The following is an 18,954-nucleotide window of genomic DNA, read 5'->3' as shown; positions in this document are numbered from 1 at the left end:
GATATTAGAACAAGAACAAAGAACAAAGAAAAGTACAGCACAGGAACAGGCCCTTCGGCCCTCCAAGCCTGCGCCAATCATATTCCCCGTCAACTAAAACATTTTGCACTTCCGGGGTCCGTATCCCTCTATTCCCATCCTATTCATGTACTTGTCAAGCTGCCTCTTAAACACCACTATCGTACCTGCTTCCACCACCTCCTCTGGCAGCGAATTCCAGACACTCACTACCCTCTGTGTAAAAAACTTGCCCCGCACATCTCCTCTATAGTTTTCTCCTCTCACCTTAAATCTATGTCCCCTAGTAATTGACTCTTCCACCCTGGGAAAAAGCTTCTGACTATCTACTCTGTCCATGCCACTCATAATTTTGTAAATTTCTATCAAGTTGCCACTCAATCTCTGTCGCTCTAGTGAGAACAATCTGAGTTTCTCCAACCTCTCCTCATAGCTAATAACCTCCAGACCAGGCAGCATCCTGGTAAACCTCCTCTGCACCCTCTCCAACGCCCCCATATCCTTCTGGTAATGTGGCGACCAGAATTGCATGCAATATTCCAAGTGTGGCCTAACCAAGGTTCTATACAGCTGCAGCATGACTTCCCAGCTTTTATACACAATACCCCTGCCGATGAAGGCAAGCATGCCATATGCCTTCCTGACTACCTTATCCACCTGCGTGGCCACTTTCAGTGACCTGTGGACCTGTACACCCAGATCCCTCTGCCCGTCGATGCACTTAAGGGTTCTGCCATTTACTGTATAATTCCTGCCTGTATTAGACCTTCCAAAATGCATTACTTCGCATTTGTCCGGATTAAACTCCATCTGCCATTTCTCCGCCCAAGTCTCCAACCGATCTATATCCCGTTGTATCCTTTGACAATCCTCTTCACTATCTGCAACTCCTCCAACCTTATTGTTGTTTGCAAACTTACTAATTAGCCCAGTTACATTTTCCTCCAAATCATTTATGTATACTACAAACAGCAAAGGTCCCAGCACTGATCCCTGCGGAACTCCACTAGTCACAGCTCTCCATTCAGAAAAGCACCCTTCCACTGCTACCCTCTGTCTTCTATGACCAAGCCAATTCTGTATCCATCTTGCCAGCTCACCTCTGATCCCGTGCGACTTTACCTTCTGTACCAGTCTGCCATGAGGGACCTTGTCAAAGGCTTTACTGAAATCCATGTATATAACATCCACTGCCCTTCCATCATCGATCGTCTTTGTCACTTCCTTGAAAAACTCGATCAAGTTAGTGAGACACGACCTCCCCTTCACAAAACCATGCTGCCTCTTACTAATACGCCCATTTGCTTCCAAATGGTAGTAAATCCTGTCACGAAGAATCTTCTCCTATTATTTCCCTACCACTGACGTAAGGCTCACCAGCATGTAATTTCCTGGATTATCCCTGCTACCCTTCTTAAACAATGGAACAACATTGGCCATTCTCCAGTCCTCTGGGACCTCACCCGTAGCCAGTGAGGATACAAAGATTTCTGTCAAGGCCGCAGCAATCTCCTCCCTTGCCTCCCTCAGTACTCTGGGGTAGATCCCATCTGGCCCTGGGGACCTATCCACCTTAATATTCTTCAAGACGCCTAACACCTCTTTTTTGATCTCAACATGATCCAGGCTATCTACACACTCTTCCCTAGACAAATCGACCGCTAAGTCCTTCTCTTTGGTGAATACTGATGAGAAGTATTCATTTAGTATCTCTCCCATTTCTTCTGGCTCCACACTGAGATTCCCACCTCTGTCCCTGAGTGGGCCTACCCTTTCCCTGGCTACTCTCTTTCTTTTTACATATGTATAAAAGGCCTTGGGATTTTCCTTAATCCTGGTTGCCAGTGACTTTTCATGACCCCTTTTAGCCCTCCTGACTCCTTGCTTAAGTTTCTTCCTACTTTCTTTATATTCTCCACGGGCTTCATCTGCTCCCAGCCTTCTAGCCCTTACAAATGCTTCCCTTTTCTTTTTGACTAATCTCACAATATCCTTCATTATCCAAGGTTCCTGAAACATGCCATACTTATCTTTCATCCTAGCAGGAACATGCTGGTCCTGAATTCTTATCAACTGACGTTTGAAAGCCCCCCACATGTCAGTTGTTGATTTGCCCTCATCCATCCGCCTCCAGTCTAGATTCCTCAGTTCCTGCCTAATATTGTTATAATTAGCCTTCCCCCAATTAAGCACCTTAATATTAATATTAATAACGTAGACATTTACCACAGGATGAGTTTGAAAATAACATTACTACAGTTGGGATAAAAAGGGAGAACATAATTTACAAAGTAGTAAAACTAAAAGATGTTGAAACCCTAGGTCTGCATGGTATGCATCCACACTTGCTCAAGGAAACTAGTAATAATTGAAGTTAGTATCAAACTGGGATGTATAGATAACACTGAGCAAGAATGCAACATAATATACAAAAAACTGTAAGGTGATCCTCTTGGTTACTTGGAAAAGATATCATTACATGTTATGTGTACGTCTTGCTAACCTAACTTATCATCCAAACTCCTTGCAGAAGAAACTCGTGGAATAGAGGAAGACCCAAGCCATTTGCCCCTAGTAGTGTGCATCGACAAGCTGACCAAAGTCTACAAGACTGGGAAGAAGCTGGCTTTGAACAAGCTGAGTCTCAACTTGCATGAGAACCAGGTGGTGTCATTCCTCGGACACAACGGTGCCGGCAAAACCACCACGATGTGAGTTCCAGACTAGAAAAGCTTTCAGTTCTTTTATTATTGCCCCAAAAGGATAGTTTTCCTTGAGTCAAAATATGGCAATTGAGTTGCAAAAACTTGCAGCCAAACTTGCACAGCATTCAAAATCGGATTTGATAAAGAAGTTGAAAAAGCATTGCAGTAAAACGTTCCCCCTGGTGACTTTTGAAATTGCCTGTAATGTGCCATGTGGTTATGGGGTTTGCACTTGGTGGTTTCTAATTGATGTGGTGCTATCAGACTGACTAAGAATAAATGTTTTGGAAGCAAAGTGGGAAAAAAAACACTGAAATCAGGAATGGAAAACTGGAGGTTTTCACACCGAATTGCCTTAATGCATTGCTGTTTTCCAGGTCCATTCTGACAGGATTGTTCCCACCCACCGCTGGTTCAGCCACGATTTATGGGCATGACATTCGAACAGAAATGGATGAAATCCGGAAGAACCTAGGCATGTGCCCTCAGCACAATGTACTGTTTGACAAATTGACAGTGGAGGAACACCTCTGGTTTTACTCCCGTTTGAAGGGAATGGCTGAGGATGAGATTCGCAAAGAAATGGACAAGTAAGCTTTATCGATGGTAATGCTTACAATTGGCTTGGATGGGTTCTGCTGGACACTTATCAAGGCAGGAATCATCAGTGGTGGGGAAGGAAAGAGAAGAGAAGTTCTCTGTTAGCAGTAAGGAGCTTAGTGATGCAGGGTTTACAGAATTACATAGGGGAATGTAGAATTGGAAAAGAGCATCAGATCTGCTTCCTTCCCCCATAGAATGTGTATAATCCATTTTATTCCTTTAACCCATTCATTTACTCTCCTCATAAAATAGAATCTTACAGCACCAAAGGAGGCCATTCAGCCCATCATGTCTGGGCTGGCTGTTTGAAAGAGCTATCCATTTTGTTCCAGTCCAGCTCTTTCCCAATAACCCTGTTTTCCTGAGGCAAGATTCCCTAAGTTTTCAGTTATCATCATAAGTATAATTCTAGCATAATCCTTTACTTTGCCACCATTCAGCCCAGGCCTATGTTTTAATATACAGTTTACACTTGGATTTTAATATTTGGCATCCAATGGCAAATAGTTTGCCAATACTGCTACTGCTGGATTTACTGCGCATAACTATGTGTTTCTGTGTCATCCCTCCTTAGAAATATGCTGCCTTCCTAAATGGATAGTAACCCCTCGAGGTACCATCTCACAGTTGATTTTCTTTGGGTTCATCTCTTAGCCTTGGGAAAGCAAAGCTTTCCATCATATTGGGAGAGAAAGGCAAAGAGGATGTCAAATGTTTGATCCTTCTTATTTCTTATTGCTCGATCTTAAACCAATAATCTGAATAAATATGATATCCAGTTGAAGGGGCTCTACAGATATGAGCTGCTTTGTAGAGAGGTAAAAAGGCATACATTTTGGAAAATAATTACAAAAGGGGCCTTTTTGAACTCATTCTTGGCGAATACTATATTTGGCTTTGTGCCTAGAGTAATTGTGATCCAGCAAAGTGATACCTTTATTGTAGCCATGTATAGTTGATTCAGAGAACCTTGAGTGGCCTGGGGCACCTGACAAACCAAACCACCACCACCCCTCCCCCATCTACCCCCCACTGCCCCCTCCGCTCCCCACCAACCCCAACCCACCTTGCCCAAACCAGTGGCAGTTTGAGCAAATATCACCTTGTTGGCCGCCTGTTGTGGTCCAATCACACTGAGCCACAGAAGTGTGAAACTTGTGGCTTTTGAAATATTTGTTGCATCTGAAGCTATAGTAGCTCAAACCATCCTGAAGAAACTAAGGCTGGGATTTTCCAGCTGTGACACCGGCGGACATTCTCGCAGGTGGGATGGAAAAATTTGGAGAACCGTTGGCTTTTAATGGCTCTCCAAATTTTCACATTCCGCCCGCGCGATGCCTGCCAGTGTCGGGGCTGGAAAATCCCACTCTGAGCTTCAGTATTACTGGAGTCAGCCAAAGCTGAAAAGTACTCCCAAATACAATGATTCTTTTCCTGAGTATGCAAGTCATGTAGAAACATGGAAAAATAGAACATTTACACTGCAAAAGGAGGACGTTCAGCCCACCGTGTCAGTGCTGGTCACAAAAAAAGCTATCCAACCTAATCGCATTTTTCAGCTCTTAGTCCATAGCCCTATAGGTGAAGGCACCTGAAGTGCATATCCAAATATTTTTTAAAAGTGATGAGGTTTTCAGCCGCCACCACCCTTCCAGAGAGTGAGTGTCAGACTGCCACCTTCCTTAGGGTGAGGAACTTTCTCCTCCACTGCTCTCTAATCCGCCTGCCAGTTACTTTAAATCTGTGTTCCTTGGCTATTGACCTCTCTGCGAAGGGGAAGTAAGTCCTTCCTATGGCGGTCTTCCTAATTTAGTCCACCTCAGTTAATTAAATCTCCCCTCAGCTTCTTTGGTCCCAATTTCCTTAAGGAGGACCTAGCTGCACAACCTGGAGCTTTGAGAGAGAAATAAAGCTTAAATGTATGTTCTTATTGATTTGCACATGCCTCAATCTGCTGTTACTCTGAGCTCTTCTTGTTTTGATTGAGGGTTTAGTTACCAGTGAGACTGTAGTGGTAAGAACAATCCTTTCTAAGCTGCTAAATCCATTCATTTCAGACAGAACAAACCAGCAAGTGAGAAACAGATACACAAATAGAATGGAATTGCCTGAACTTTGTGGGCTAAATTGTCCATGCAAACTTGCTGCATGTGCCTTGCTGGCCTTGCACCAAAGTTACAGGTGTTTACAGACCTAACTGGCATAAGTGTTAACTCTTTGAATACTTCATTCTTTCTCCTATTTGACCAACTGTCTTTGCTGTGCTATCTCCTGCCACTGAATGTCACTGTAATAAAAGCAAAAAATGCTAGAAAAGCTCAGCAGGTCTGGCAGCAGCTGTGGAGAGAGAAACGGAGTTAATGTTTCGAGTCCATATGACTCCTCTTCAGGCAATGTCACTCTGTGCTGTGCTTCATATCTCAAACTCAAATCCCCTGCCTCTCCATCGTTTCCAATTGTTGCCCTTTTTCATTTTGGGTGACGTACAAACCTTTGATTCAATATTTGCTCTTATACTCAACGTGTTTCCATACCTGAAGATGAAAAGCAAAAGTTAACAGAAAATTATAAGTGCGGTTTAAACTTCTAGGGCAGAATTTTACGGCCCCTTTTCAGTGGGGAAGGGGCTGTAAAATGTGGCGAGGCATTCTAAACTTCATTGGCTTCAGTGGGAATGTAAAATCCCGCTAAAATTTTGCCCCTAGAATTTTACTTTCCCCCACTCTTTCTTACTTTCTTGTTTTCTGTTTAGGATGATTGAAGACTTGGAACTCTCGAATAAGCGGCACTTTCTGGTGCAGACGCTGTCTGGAGGAATGAAACGCAAGTTATCCGTTGCAATTGCGTTTGTTGGGGGATCCAAAGCAGTTATCTTAGATGAACCCACAGCAGGGGTTGATCCGTATGCTCGTCGAGCTATCTGGGACCTAATCCTAAAGTACAAACAAGGTGGGTATAATAGTGGACTGAATAATTCATGGCTGGTGTGTACTGAGTAATAGCCAAACTAAGTGGCAGCAAGTGTAAGGTCATTAGCTGGACAAAAAGAAAATAGCTGATGAAATGAAATCTTGTGTAGGCTGGAATGACACAAAGCATTTCTAAGGTACAACAAGGGAGGCGTGCATACTTCAGTATGCCAATATCAGTAAATAGCCGAGTGTACCAATATTGGCACATGCCTCATTATACCAATATTGATGTATTCTTCAGCAAAATAATATTGGTATATCTTGAGTATTGCTGAAAAAAGAGGCATGTCTAAGCTTTTCGTCTTGCACTCATCAAGATACTTGCACGAATACCAATATAAGGGGGGAAAACAACAATTTGTACTGTATGTGAAGAGAGCGCTGATTGGTTGGCAAGTGGCATTGCCATGGAGAATGCAGACTGACAGTTAACTGCCAAACATTGTTTGAAATTTAAACCAGGCGGCTTGACCCTGATTGGTCAAGGCATTGCCCTGAGGAATGAGTCAGTGAATGGCTGTCACTTATTTTGTTTAGCTGATTTCCTTACATGTCTTAATGGGCTCCATCCTGCACTCAAATTCACCTATGAAATGGAGCAGTCAAACAAACTCCCTTTCCTAGTTGAGAAATCTGCCAGGGGATTCTCTACCACGGTCTACCGCAAGCTGGTCAACATACGTGTTGGGATTCTTACAGTTCCACACACTATAAGATTATTGGCAACTTTATAAATAGAGCCTGAGCCATTTGCTCACCATGCAAGCTTGATGCTGAAATAGGGCGCATCGAGGACATCCTACAGAATAATGCCTACCCTGATCAGATCATTTCACACTGCATATCGCGCACACTCATGAACCGGCCTAAGGCCATCACTTTCAGCCCTGAAAAGTGCCCAGTATACCTCAGATTACCCCGGAAAGGCAAGATATTTCAAAAATTTAAGCAACAGGTGAAGCTAGCTGTTCCTCGCTGCTACTATGCAGTGACAACATGAGTGGTATTCGCCACTAACAGGATGCTGCCATTAAGCCAAAAAGACAGTCTGCCTATCACACAAATGAGTAATTTGGTATGTGAATTTCAGGGCCAGTGTGATGCCAGGTATGTCGGCTGTACATCCCAAAGACTGTGGATCATATCAAACAGCATGTCCCTTCCGCTATTCGCAATGGGCAGGGTACAGACCGTACCCAACCAGCCCGTGCTTATAAAACTCAAAACACAGTGTCCAACATTAGATGTGATTACGTGATTGGACAACATTTGCTAAATAATCATCAATGTGCTAAGAGTTACACTGACAGCCAATTTAAGATTGTCATTCGGGCTTGCTATGTGGTGCATTTGTGTGCACTGGAAGCTGCATATATTAATACACAGGGCCCTGTTCCTTGCAGACAGAAAGAACATGTACACGCACTGTGCCTGTTTCAGCTAAACAAATAAGTGACAGCCATTCGCTGACTCATTCCTCAGAGCAATGCTTTGACCAAACAGGATCAAGCTGCCTGGCTTAAATTTCAAACAATGCTTGGCATTTAACTGTCAGTCACCATTAGTGGTGCATTCTCCATGGCAACGTCACTTGCCAAACAATCAGCACTCTTCACATACAGTATAAATTGTTGTTTTCCCCCTTATATTAGTATTCTTGCGAGTGTCCTAATGAGTGCAAGACAAAGCGGCTTGGACATGTCTCTCTTTTCAGCAGTACTCAAGTTCGGTACTACCAAATGACTATTGGTATATCCCTCAGTTTACCAATATTGGTAAATCCTTCCATGCACCAATATTCTTCTTCTTAGGCAGTCCCTCGAGATCGAGGATGACATGCTTCCATTCCAGTTCGATGAGTTCTAAGATGGCTGATGTGCCAATGCGCGACCTGCAAATTCTGGCACATGAGGGCCAGATCGTGTTCAAAGGGTTGGGTAGATGGATAGTTTGGAGGTTTGCACACTCCCTCCAACTTCGCCTCTGCACATTCCCGACGAAGGCTCTCAATATGTTCGGTGCCTTCCTGGATGAGCCTTCTCCATTTTGGTCGGTCATAAACCAGGGGCTCCCATGAGTTGGTGGGGATGCTTTGTCTTTTTAAGGTTACTTTGAAGACACCCCTAAAACATTTCTGCAGTTCTTTTGGGAGTTTCCTGGCGAGTAAAACTCTGAGCAGTTGCCTTGGGAGTCTGGCGTCAGGCATACTAACGACATGTCCCGACCGGTGGAGCTGGTTTTGGGTGATTCGCACCTTGATGCTGGACAAGTTGGCTTTGGAGAGGACATTGCTGCAGGACTGCCTTTCTTGTCACTGGATTTGGAGGATCTCGTGGAGGCACTGCTGGTGGTATTTTTCCATTGCTTTGAGGTGCCTGCTGTAGGTTTTCCAAGCCTCCGGAGCATATAGGAGCACGGAGATCACTGCTGCCCAGTAAACCATGACCTCAGTCTTGGTTTATGACCCTGGACCTCAAATACTCTTTCCCTCTTTTTACTCTTTTTGAGGACCAGGATCTCAAACCTGACATCAGTATTGGTAATTGCCTCAATATACCAATACTGATACTACTACAAGAACAGCTTGCACTTGTATGGTGTCTTTAACAATAGAATGTCCCAAGGCGCTTCACAAGAGTGTCATCAGACAGAACTTAATGCTGAGCCATATATAGAGATATTGGGACAGGTGTCCAAGAGTTAGTGTCTTAATGGAGGAGAGAGGCGGAGAGAGAATTCTCAATATTAGGGCCTAGGCAGCTGAAACTATAGCTGCCAATGATGGGGCAATTAAAGACATGGATGCTCAAGGGGCCAGTTTTGGAGTAGCGCAGAGATCTCAGAGAATTGTAAGGTGGAGGAGGTTACAGAGAAGAAGAAGGAGCTAAGCACGTGGAGGGAGGGAATTGAAAACAAAGATATGAGTTTTAAAATCGAAACATTGCTGGATCGGGAGCCAATGTCAGTCAGCAAGCAAAGGCGGCAAGGGTGAATGGCATTTGGTGCAAGTTAGGCTTTGGACAGCGTAGTTTTGGTTAAAGTCAAGTTTATGGAGGATGCTAGATGGAAGGCCAGCCAGGAGAACATTGGAATAACTGAATCTAGAGGTAACAAAGACATGGATAAAGGTTTCAGACAGGTATATCACTGTGTGTACCAATAATCCCCTCAGTATATCAATATGGGTACATCACACAGTATACCAACATGTATCGATCTTCAGTGTACCAATGTTGATGCAGCTATTGGTTTGCCAATGCTGAACCTCTTGAAGAGTTTTCAGCTGGCAAAGCAGGCAGTGCATAGAGATGGCTTGAACTAACAAATTTGAGCTAACAAATAGACTTTCTATTAAGGTTCTCGTTAGAATCACACCGTGGCCGCAACATCACATTATAGATGCAATCTCTATGATTGCTGCAGCTAGTGACACCAATGAAGAGGTGCAAAAGTGCCAAGATGCAAAGACCAGGAAATCTCCCAGTTGATCGCGAGGGGCTGAGCAGCGATACATAGGGGTATCCACCAGAATGAACACTGGCATAAAGACAGAAAATGCTGGAAATACTCAGCAAGTCAGGCAGCATCTGTGAAGAAGGAAACAGAGTTAATGTTTCAGGTCTATGATGAAAGGTCACTAACCTGAAACGTTAATTCTGTTTCCCTCTTCACAGGGGCTGTCTGGCCTGCTGAGGAATTCCAGCATTTTCTGTCTTTATTTCAGACTTCCAGCACCCACAGTATTTTGCTCATGTGTAACGAACAATAGCAGATGGATCTGAACAAGAAGCAGCAACCACCGCAGCTCGCCAGCAGTGAACAGGCTGTTTGGGTCTGTGAAATGTATTGCACAGTTTATCCCTCTTAGATTGGCTTTAATAGTAATCAGCACAATCAGAACATCTTTAACAACAAAGGGCATAATGCAGGACTACCACCAAGCTGAGTCTGCTAATGACCTGACTGCCTGTGGGTACAGGGTGTCTGCTCTTAATTGTATCTGATTAGCAGAGTGATGGATATGTGCAATCTGTATCATCATTAAGGCTTCTTTCATGTTCGATTTAAAATCTAATTTATTTGGATATGAGCAAGATATCTGGGTGGTATGTGTGATTGATGTGGTGGCTTGGGTTACGTTAGGAAAAATCCTGCTGGTGGGATGAAATCTACCAATTCCAAAGGCGGTAGGAATTTGCAGCATCTTACCTCAGGCTTCTGTTTCCATCGCTCCAGAGTGTAGCAAACTTATAGAATACATTGACAATCCGACGTGGAGTGTCAGACAAATCAATATTCAAGTTATAGCTGAAAGGGTTTTGATCCTAGGCGGTGGGTTAATAGTATGGTACCATTGCTGCATTTTTCCCCAAAATTGTTGACATAAATTTTAAAAATCCACCTGATCAATGTGAACAGATCAGCAATAAATAGATTTTGCTGCTTTTACAATGGGCAACATTTAAGGTGAGTTCGGGGTTGGGCGAGAAAGTACATTTAATCAGACTAGGTAGTGCAGGGTGAATCCCTACCTCTGCCCAATTGAATCCGGAGGAAGAAGGCCATTCATGTCCAGTTAAGGGCCTCAGCCCACTGCCACTGATACTCAGCCAACAGCGGGCAGGCAGGCAGTCACCACGCGTGGAGCCTGAAAAGCAAACTTGCGATCTCCCCAGGAGTGGGGAGGGAGGGAGGGAAGGGAGGGGTTGGGAGCAGGGTGTCCCTTGTTGTCAACCACTCAGTGCCTGATCCAGGGACAACACATAGGGGGTGGAGCACTAAAAGCCACACCCTGCTTTTTCTTCTGAACCCTTGCTGCCCCCAACCCCACCACCCCAGCAACCCCCGCCCTCAATCACCTGTGGCCTGGGTCCCTTGCTGATCCTGGCCTTCCAGTGGCTCTGCCTGCAATGGAGAGCAGCCAGCCTTTGGTCAGCAGCTTTTGGGGGTGGGATTTCTGTCCCCAGGTCCCTGACTCCAGGAAAGGTCCACTGCTGGCCACTTAAGTGCCTAATTGGCACTTAATTTTTTTTTCTTCATTCTTTCATGGGATTTGGGTGCCACTGGAAAGGCCAGCATTTGTTGCCCATGCCTAATTCTATTTCACAATATATATTAATGATTTAGATGAGGGAACCAAATGTAATATCTCCAAATTTGTAGATGACACAAAGTTGGGTGGGAGGGTGAGCTGTAAGGAGGATGCAGAGATGCTTCAGTGTGATTTGGACAAGCTGAGTCCATGGCAGATGCAGAATAATGTGGATAAATGTGAGGTTATCCATTTTGGTAGCAAAAACAGGAAGGCAGGTTATTATCTGAATGGCTATAAATAGAGAGAGGGGAATGTGCATTGAGACCTGGGTGTCCTTGTATACCAGTCGCTGAAGGTAATCATGCAGATGCAGCAGGCGGTAAAGAAGGCAAATGGTATGTTGGCCTTCATAGCGAGAGGATTCGAGTACAAGAGCAGGGATGTCTTGCTGCAATTATACAGGGCCTTGGTGAGACCACACCTGGAATATTGTATGCAGTTTTGGTCTCCTTATCTGAGGAAGGATGTTCTTGCTATAGAGAGAGTGCAGCAAAGGTTTACCAGATTGATTCCTGGGATGGCGGGATTGACATATGAGGAGAGATTGAGTCAGTTAGGATTATATTCGCTGGAGTTCAGAAGAATGAGGGGGGATCTCATAGAAACCTTTAAAATTCTAATAGGACTAGACAGGGTAGGTGCAGGAAGGATGTTCTGATGGTGGGGGAGTCCAGAATCAGGGGTCACAGTCTGAGGACAAGGGGTCGACCATTTAGGACTGAGATGAGGAGAAATTATCTCAGGTTTAACTTTAGTTAACAGAGAGTGGGTGAGCCTGTGGAAGTCGCTACCACAGAAAGTAGTTGAGGCCAAAACATTGTATGTTTTCAAGGAGTTAGATATAGCTCTTGGGGCGAAAGGGATCAAAGGGTATGGGGAGAAAGTGGGAGCAGGCTATTGAGTTGGATGATCAGCCATGATCATAATGAATGGCGGAGCAGGCTCAAAGGGCCGATTGGCATACTCCTCCTATTTTCTATGTTTCTATGTTTCTAATTACCCTTGAACTGAATGGTTTGCTAGGTCATTTCTGAGGGCAGTTAAGAGTCAGCCCCATTGCTGTGGGTCTGGAGTCACATGTAGGCCAGTCCAGGTAAGGGTGGCAGATTTCCTTCCCTAAAGGACATCAGTGAACCAGGTGGGTTTTTACAACCATTGTTGATAGTTTCATGGTCACCATTACTGCGATTAGCTTTATATTCCAGATTTATTAATTGAATTTAAAATCCATCAGCTGCTGTGATGGGATTTGAAGCCATGTACCCAGAGCATTGGACTGGGCCTATGGATTACGAGCCCAGTGATATTACCACACCACCATCTCCCTACTATGGTGGGCCCTCCCCAAAGGAGACACTATGGGGCACTTGCTAGTTCACCAGCCGACGGGCGAGACCCCCGTCGATTGGATTAAATTCTACCCAATGTGTGGAGGATTCTGGATGCTGGCCACCTATCCACTGGGATACTACACCGTCGAAATCAGTGTTTGTTAAACTAAAGTTAAACTAGAGATAATTTCAAAAATTGACATAAGGGTATTGAAGTTGACCATAAATTTATTTAATTTGAGTTGATTTTTAAAAGGAACCCTCGCACATGTACCTTGTTGGAACATCACACACCGTTATAAATGGATCTCTTCTGATAATTACAGGCCGGACGATCCTCCTGTCCACACATTACATGGATGAAGCTGATCTTCTCGGAGACCGCATTGCAATAATCTCACATGGAAAATTGAAGTGCTGTGGGTCGCCTCTGTTCCTCAAAAGCACCTATGGGGATGGCTACAAGCTGACAGTGGTGAAGAAGCAGCCTGACTCTCAGACTAGCCCAGGTTAGTAACGGAAGTGCTCGAATAGAAAGGCAGTGAATCTGTGCTGCTGATTGACGGTCCAACCAAATTAGTGTTTCACACTGAAACTCCATTAAGCCCATCCTCAGGACCTGATTGGAGTGCAGCCTGTAGTGCAGTGCTGTGACTGGGGCTTCAGTGAAGGTGTGACATTTCCATATTGTGTCCATTTGAACTGTGAAATATCCAGCAATACAATCATGAATTTTGGCTCTCCCAAGTTTGTAAAATAAAGGTGCCGCTGGTCGTTCACCAGTGGTGGGAATGATTTGAGGAAATAAATTAATAGTGTAATGCAAAAACTGTGTTGCACAAGGTGGGTAATCTTTTCCCTCGTGGAGCAAGCTGGTGCTAATGGCTGAGTGACATGGCTCCTAAGTAAGCCCGGAACGGTCTGCTCTGAACAGCCATGAAGGCCATGCTTATTAAAAGTTGACACTGCAGCAGGAACATTTTCAAGAGGGTTTTAGCTATTGTGTAATAGGATCAGGAAATGCTAGAAATGTCCAGCATGTTCGGCAAAATCTGTGCAGAGAGCAACAGGGTTAATGGACTGAATTTTCTAAAATTACCGCCTGGGGAAAGGGTGGAATCTGTAGTGGGTCAGGAACTCGGTGACTGCTGGAGCTGGCCTTCCCTGGCATTAGTATCCAACCTTCAGATTCCCTGGCCAATCAAGGTGGATGGTGAAAGGATTAAGGGATCACAGCCTGGGTTCACATGGCTCAACTGGACAAAGATTTTTGAGGCTGCAGCACCTACAGGAACAGAGACGACCTGGGAAGGCTTCACCCCAGGTGTGTCACTCCTAACTGGAGGTCTTGCAGCAAGATGTGAGAAATTTGAGCTCTCCCAAGGATCAGAGGTCGAGGGCAATCTCTCCAACCAAGTAGGTGTGAATGGAAGTGGCTGAGGAAGTCAGCAACAGATGTGTGGTCCCTTCAACATGGAGTCAGTGCACCAGTAGGATCAAGGGCCTTTGTAGGGTGGTTAAGGTGACTGGCATAATATTCGGCAGGTGCCAAACATCACACTCTGACTTGCCCAGCATTCTCCTGCACAACACTCCTCAGAACAAGACACCTTACAGCTCCACTCATTCCTCTCTCCTGGCACCTCACATCCTCATCTGAGCAGCATTCTCACACTCACCCTCAGCCTAATGCCCTATCACCCCCTGTTTCACAAACGTTGTCCTTCCCTGCTACCCACACACACTATCGCTGACATTGATAACTCTCTGATTTCTCTCCTTGCGGAAGAAGAGAGCACACTACCTCAGCAGGAGGCAGAAACTTGAAGGGCCGGTGGGGGGTGCGCGGCCTGGTGCTAGGCACCTTGACGGCCACTGCCACTGTGCGTCCACCTGCCCCACTGGGAAGGGGGTCTTGTTCCAGGAGGCTGTGGATATCAGCAGAGACTTGACATGAAAGCCTGAGCTTCCTGAGGCACTGCTGCTCAGAGATGTCGAGAGAGCTGATCTTCTGCCTGTGGACTCTGTTGGGGTCTTGTCTCCTTCCAGCTGGATCCCCTGTGTCCATTGCTCTGCCCTGTAGAGAGATATGTGAATGAGGAGAAGGCAGCTGATGCTGATACTGGTGTTGGTGTTGCTTCTGCTGCTGGTGCTGGTGTTGCTTCTCATCTTGCCCCTCAGAAGAGGTGGAAATTGATGCTGCATAAGCTACTCCCTTGCCATGGTAAAGGCTGGCACCATGGAAGTACAGCTAAAGGTGAGTGAAGTGCAAGTCAAGTGGAGTGTCTACCAAGATGTTGGTAATTACCTGTCAAGCAATGAAAGCACACTCTGAGAGAAATGGTGCTATGAACTTCAGCCTCTCACCTGGCAATGGCTGCAGCTCTTCAGTTTCACTGGTCAAGGCCTTCCCAGCTTTTCAGTTTCATTGAAGAAGCTCTCCTTGCTGCGCACTCGTGATGCTCACTCTGGTGAGCAACTTACGGCTGGGAAACAAGTGCCCTGACTCTTAAAGCCAGAATTGAGGGTTAAAACAATAATTAATTACTTATTCTAGTACTGTATTTAAAGGACTTATTCGACAGGCGCTGGGAATTCCATGCTCACCTTCAATCCTGCCCGGTGAAACTCAGAAGAAGGGCGGGTTAACTGTGGGATCTGGACCTAACATCATCTTTTGGAGATTTAACTTCTTGCATGCCCCCAAACCTGCCTCCTCTTGCCTGTGAAAAATCCCCCAGTGCTTCAGGCCGATTACCTATCGTTATACTGACAGAGCAGGTTATTCCTGGTTTAGGTAGAAATTACATTACTATTGACATCAGCTTGCTGCATGAAGAGGTCATTGACCTGATACATTAACTCTGTTTCTCTCTCCGCACATGCTGCCTGACCCACTGAGCATTACCAGCACTTTTATTTTCATAGAGCCATAGAATGGTTACAGCATAGAAGGAGGCAATTTGGCCCATGTTCTTGCCAGCTCTGTGTAAGAGCTATTCAGTTAGTCCTATTCCTTTGCTTTCCCTGCAGCCCTGCAGGTGATCTCTTAAATTATCTTTTCAGATAATTGTCCAGTTCCTTTTTGAAAGCTATGATTGAATCAGAGTCCACCACACTTCCAGACTCTGCATTCCAAGTCGTAACCACTCGCTGCTTAAAAAACCTTTTCCTCATGTCGCCATTGCTTTGTTTGCCAACGTTAAATCAGTGTCCTCTTGTTTTCGATCTTTCAACCGATGGGAACAGTTTTTTCCTCTCTGCTCCGTCTAGACCCCTTGTGATTTTGAACAGCTCTGTGAAATCTCCTCTCAACCTTCTCTCCTCTAAGGACAACAGCCCCAACTTCACTAATCTGTCCTCATAACTGAAGTCTTTCATCCCCGGAACCCTTCTCGTGAATCTTTTCCGCACCTTCCCTTATGTGTTCATGTCCTTCCTAAAGTGTGGTGCCCAGAATTAGACACACTATTCCAGTTGGGGCTGAACTAGTGTTTTATAAAGGTTCATCATAATTTGTTTGCTTTTACAATCTATGCCCCTATTTATTTTAAATTTTCATATCCACAGTATTTTGCTTTCGTTTTAGCTATTGTGCATCCGTTTGAAGGCTAAGTTAAATTGTGAGGTAAATTCATTGATTGACTCCCAGCAAGGAGCCTCATTTAAGGGAGGGTAGATTATAGGATTGGCACTAGGGACATGTGGCCCTATTCCTTCAAGCATGACTTGCTGTGAGCTATGAATCTGCTCTTCTACGCAGTAGTCACAATTGGAGATGCAAAGTGTAATTGACTGTATGAATCCTGTCTTCTGTGTTACTTAAAAAAATCATGCTGCAGGACAGATTACCAAAGAAATATTGAGCCTCAACAATATCTTGCGTTCCATGAAAAAAGAAAGAAAGAATTTATAGAACATCCGCTCGCTTTACCAAAAGATTTCAAATGTTTCACATAATGAATGATGTGGGGGTACTGTGATTTATTTTGCAGGCACAGATCTATGAATTAAGCACATGATCAATATTCTCAAACTACTCTATCCTCATTTCGATAGATGGATCCAAAAAGCTGGGCCTTAGTGTGACCCTTGCAGATCAAGCAAATGCTTAAGAGTAGACCTGGCACAGTGGGAGTCTAGAACAAAGGAGTATAACCTCCTCATTAGAGTTATGTCATTCAGAATGCTGTCAGAAAACATTTTTCACACAAAGCTATAGAAATCTGGAACTCACTTTCCAAAAAACTGTTGAAGCTAGGTCAATTGAAAATTTCTAAACCAAGACTGTTAGAGTTTTGTTCGGTAAGGTAATTGTGGGATAAGGAATGAAGGTGGGTAAATGGATTTAAGCTATAGATCTAGTGGAATGGCAGAACTAGCTCGATGGGCTGAATGGGCTACTCCCGTTTCTATGCACCTATAATCTAGTGATGTAACTCATCGGGGATCCTCTTGGAGTTGGGACAGATCTATAATCAGAATGATTTTATGATGTAAAAGTTTGATGGCTGGATTGCGGGAGTGGGTGTTGAGCTTTTGTTGTCCTTTGCCAAGATGGCAAAAAGAAGGGGATTGATGAGGATAATTATTGGCATCACTGAACAAAAGGAAGTTTCAGTGAGTTTATATTCAAAACAGCCATGAAAAGGCATTGGACACATCTCGGGGCAGCACTCAACCATTTATAGCACATTCAACAATATCCCATCAGTGCAAGAACATCCTGATACCAGTGACCCTAGTAAAAAATGGAGCTCCAACATTCTTCACCTCTGTGTTGCCTTCATAAGTATACACTATGCTGAAAGTTTCATCATTCACTATTTTTTCTTAAATGTGCTATAAGATGTTCCATAGAGTTACTCATTGTGATTGGGAACCCATTTTTTTTTTTTTGAATTACAGTATAAGTATTGTCCACAAAGTGTGATTTGGGAAGTGTTATACGAAGCAAGGGTGTCACTTGCAAATAGAGCACACTATACACAAGACTTATAATACATTAGATATTCACTTGAGAGTACCGAACTTGAGTATAGCTGAAGAAAGGGACATGCTGTTGAAGCTTTTCATCAGGTCAGACCCAAGTCAAATTTCAACAATTTATACTGCATCCAATCAGCACCCTTCTCTCATGCGATATAAATTGTTGCTCCCTTTGAAATTTGCCATTCTTGCACCTGTCCTGATGAGTGCAAGACGAGAAGCTTCAACAGCATGTTTCTTTTTCTAGCAATATATTAAGTATTTTTACCACTTTGTATCTTTTAGATTCAGGCCAAGATCTCAGTCCTTCATCACGCTCCTCCTGCTTGGAGACCAAGGTCAGCCAGTTTATTAAAAAGTATGTTGTGTCCACCATACTGATCTCAGACACCAACACTGAGATATCTTACATTCTGCCATCGGAAGCCGTAAAGAAAGGATGTTTTGAGAGACTTTTCCAGGTAATGTTGTCTCTTGTAATACCCTATCCTATAATTGTCACTGAATAATTAGAAGGTAAGTTGTCTTTATAGCTAATACTTTGTCGATGTTGTCTCCTGATCTGGCACTTATTGCGTTAGGGGTGGGAGAGGAATTTTCCAGGTTATTTTTTCTCTTTATTGTCCAAGGGTTTTTTCTGTCTCTCCCAAGAGATTACATTTTGAAAAAATTCATTAACGGAATGTGAGCATCGGGGTTAGACCAGCATTTATTGCCTATACCTAATTGTCATCGAAAATGAGGTAATAAGCCACTATCTTGAATAAAAGTAAGTGGCTTGCTAGGTCATTTCAGTTAAAAATCAATCACATTGATCTAGAGCCACATGTAGGCCAAACTCAGTAAGGGTGACAAGTTTCCTCCTTGAAAGGACATTAGTGAAGCAGGTAGGTTTTTGAAAAATTTTGCAACTTCAAGGCTTGAATTACTGACACTAACTTTTTATTCCAGATATACTAAATTAACTGAATTTTAAAATTCCCAGCTGTTATGGTGGAACTGAATTCAAATCTTCAGTTCACTAGTCCAGGCCAATGGATCACTCATCCACCAGCATAACCACTGTTTGTTTGAGTAAACAGTTTGCTGTAGAGCGCTGTTTAAATAGATGACGTTTGCTATAGTGCGCCATTTAAATAGATGATGTTAGCTGCAGTGCACGGTTTAAATAAACTCTTTTGTTATAGTCAGTATTTAAATATATTCTGTTTGCTTTTGTGTGCTGTTTAAATAGTCTCTGA

At 43.9% G+C, this 18,954-nt stretch overlaps 1 protein-coding gene across 7 annotated transcripts in view; it reads left to right on the top strand.

Annotated features, from left to right (window-relative positions):
* abca2 (ATP-binding cassette, sub-family A (ABC1), member 2) overlaps window positions 1-18,954 on the top strand; it is a 576,571-nt gene that overhangs the window by 425,933 nt on the left and 131,684 nt on the right. For all 7 annotated transcript variants that reach the window (XM_078550348.1, XM_078550347.1, XM_078550346.1 and 4 more), the window contains 5 exons: window positions 2,549-2,729; window positions 3,101-3,313; window positions 6,079-6,275; window positions 13,051-13,233; window positions 17,999-18,174. In XM_078550348.1, the coding sequence (XP_078406474.1) occupies window positions 2,549-2,729; window positions 3,101-3,313; window positions 6,079-6,275; window positions 13,051-13,233; window positions 17,999-18,174 (950 nt within the window). The remainder of the gene's footprint in view (window positions 1-2,548; window positions 2,730-3,100; window positions 3,314-6,078; window positions 6,276-13,050; window positions 13,234-17,998; window positions 18,175-18,954) is intronic.

The sequence above is a fragment of the Cetorhinus maximus genome, chromosome 10, assembly GCF_964194155.1.
Source record: "Cetorhinus maximus chromosome 10, sCetMax3.hap1.1, whole genome shotgun sequence".
NCBI lineage: Eukaryota > Metazoa > Chordata > Chondrichthyes > Lamniformes > Cetorhinidae > Cetorhinus > Cetorhinus maximus.
Note: the sequence above shows the minus strand (reverse complement) of the source record. Positions and strands in the feature narration are given on the sequence as shown.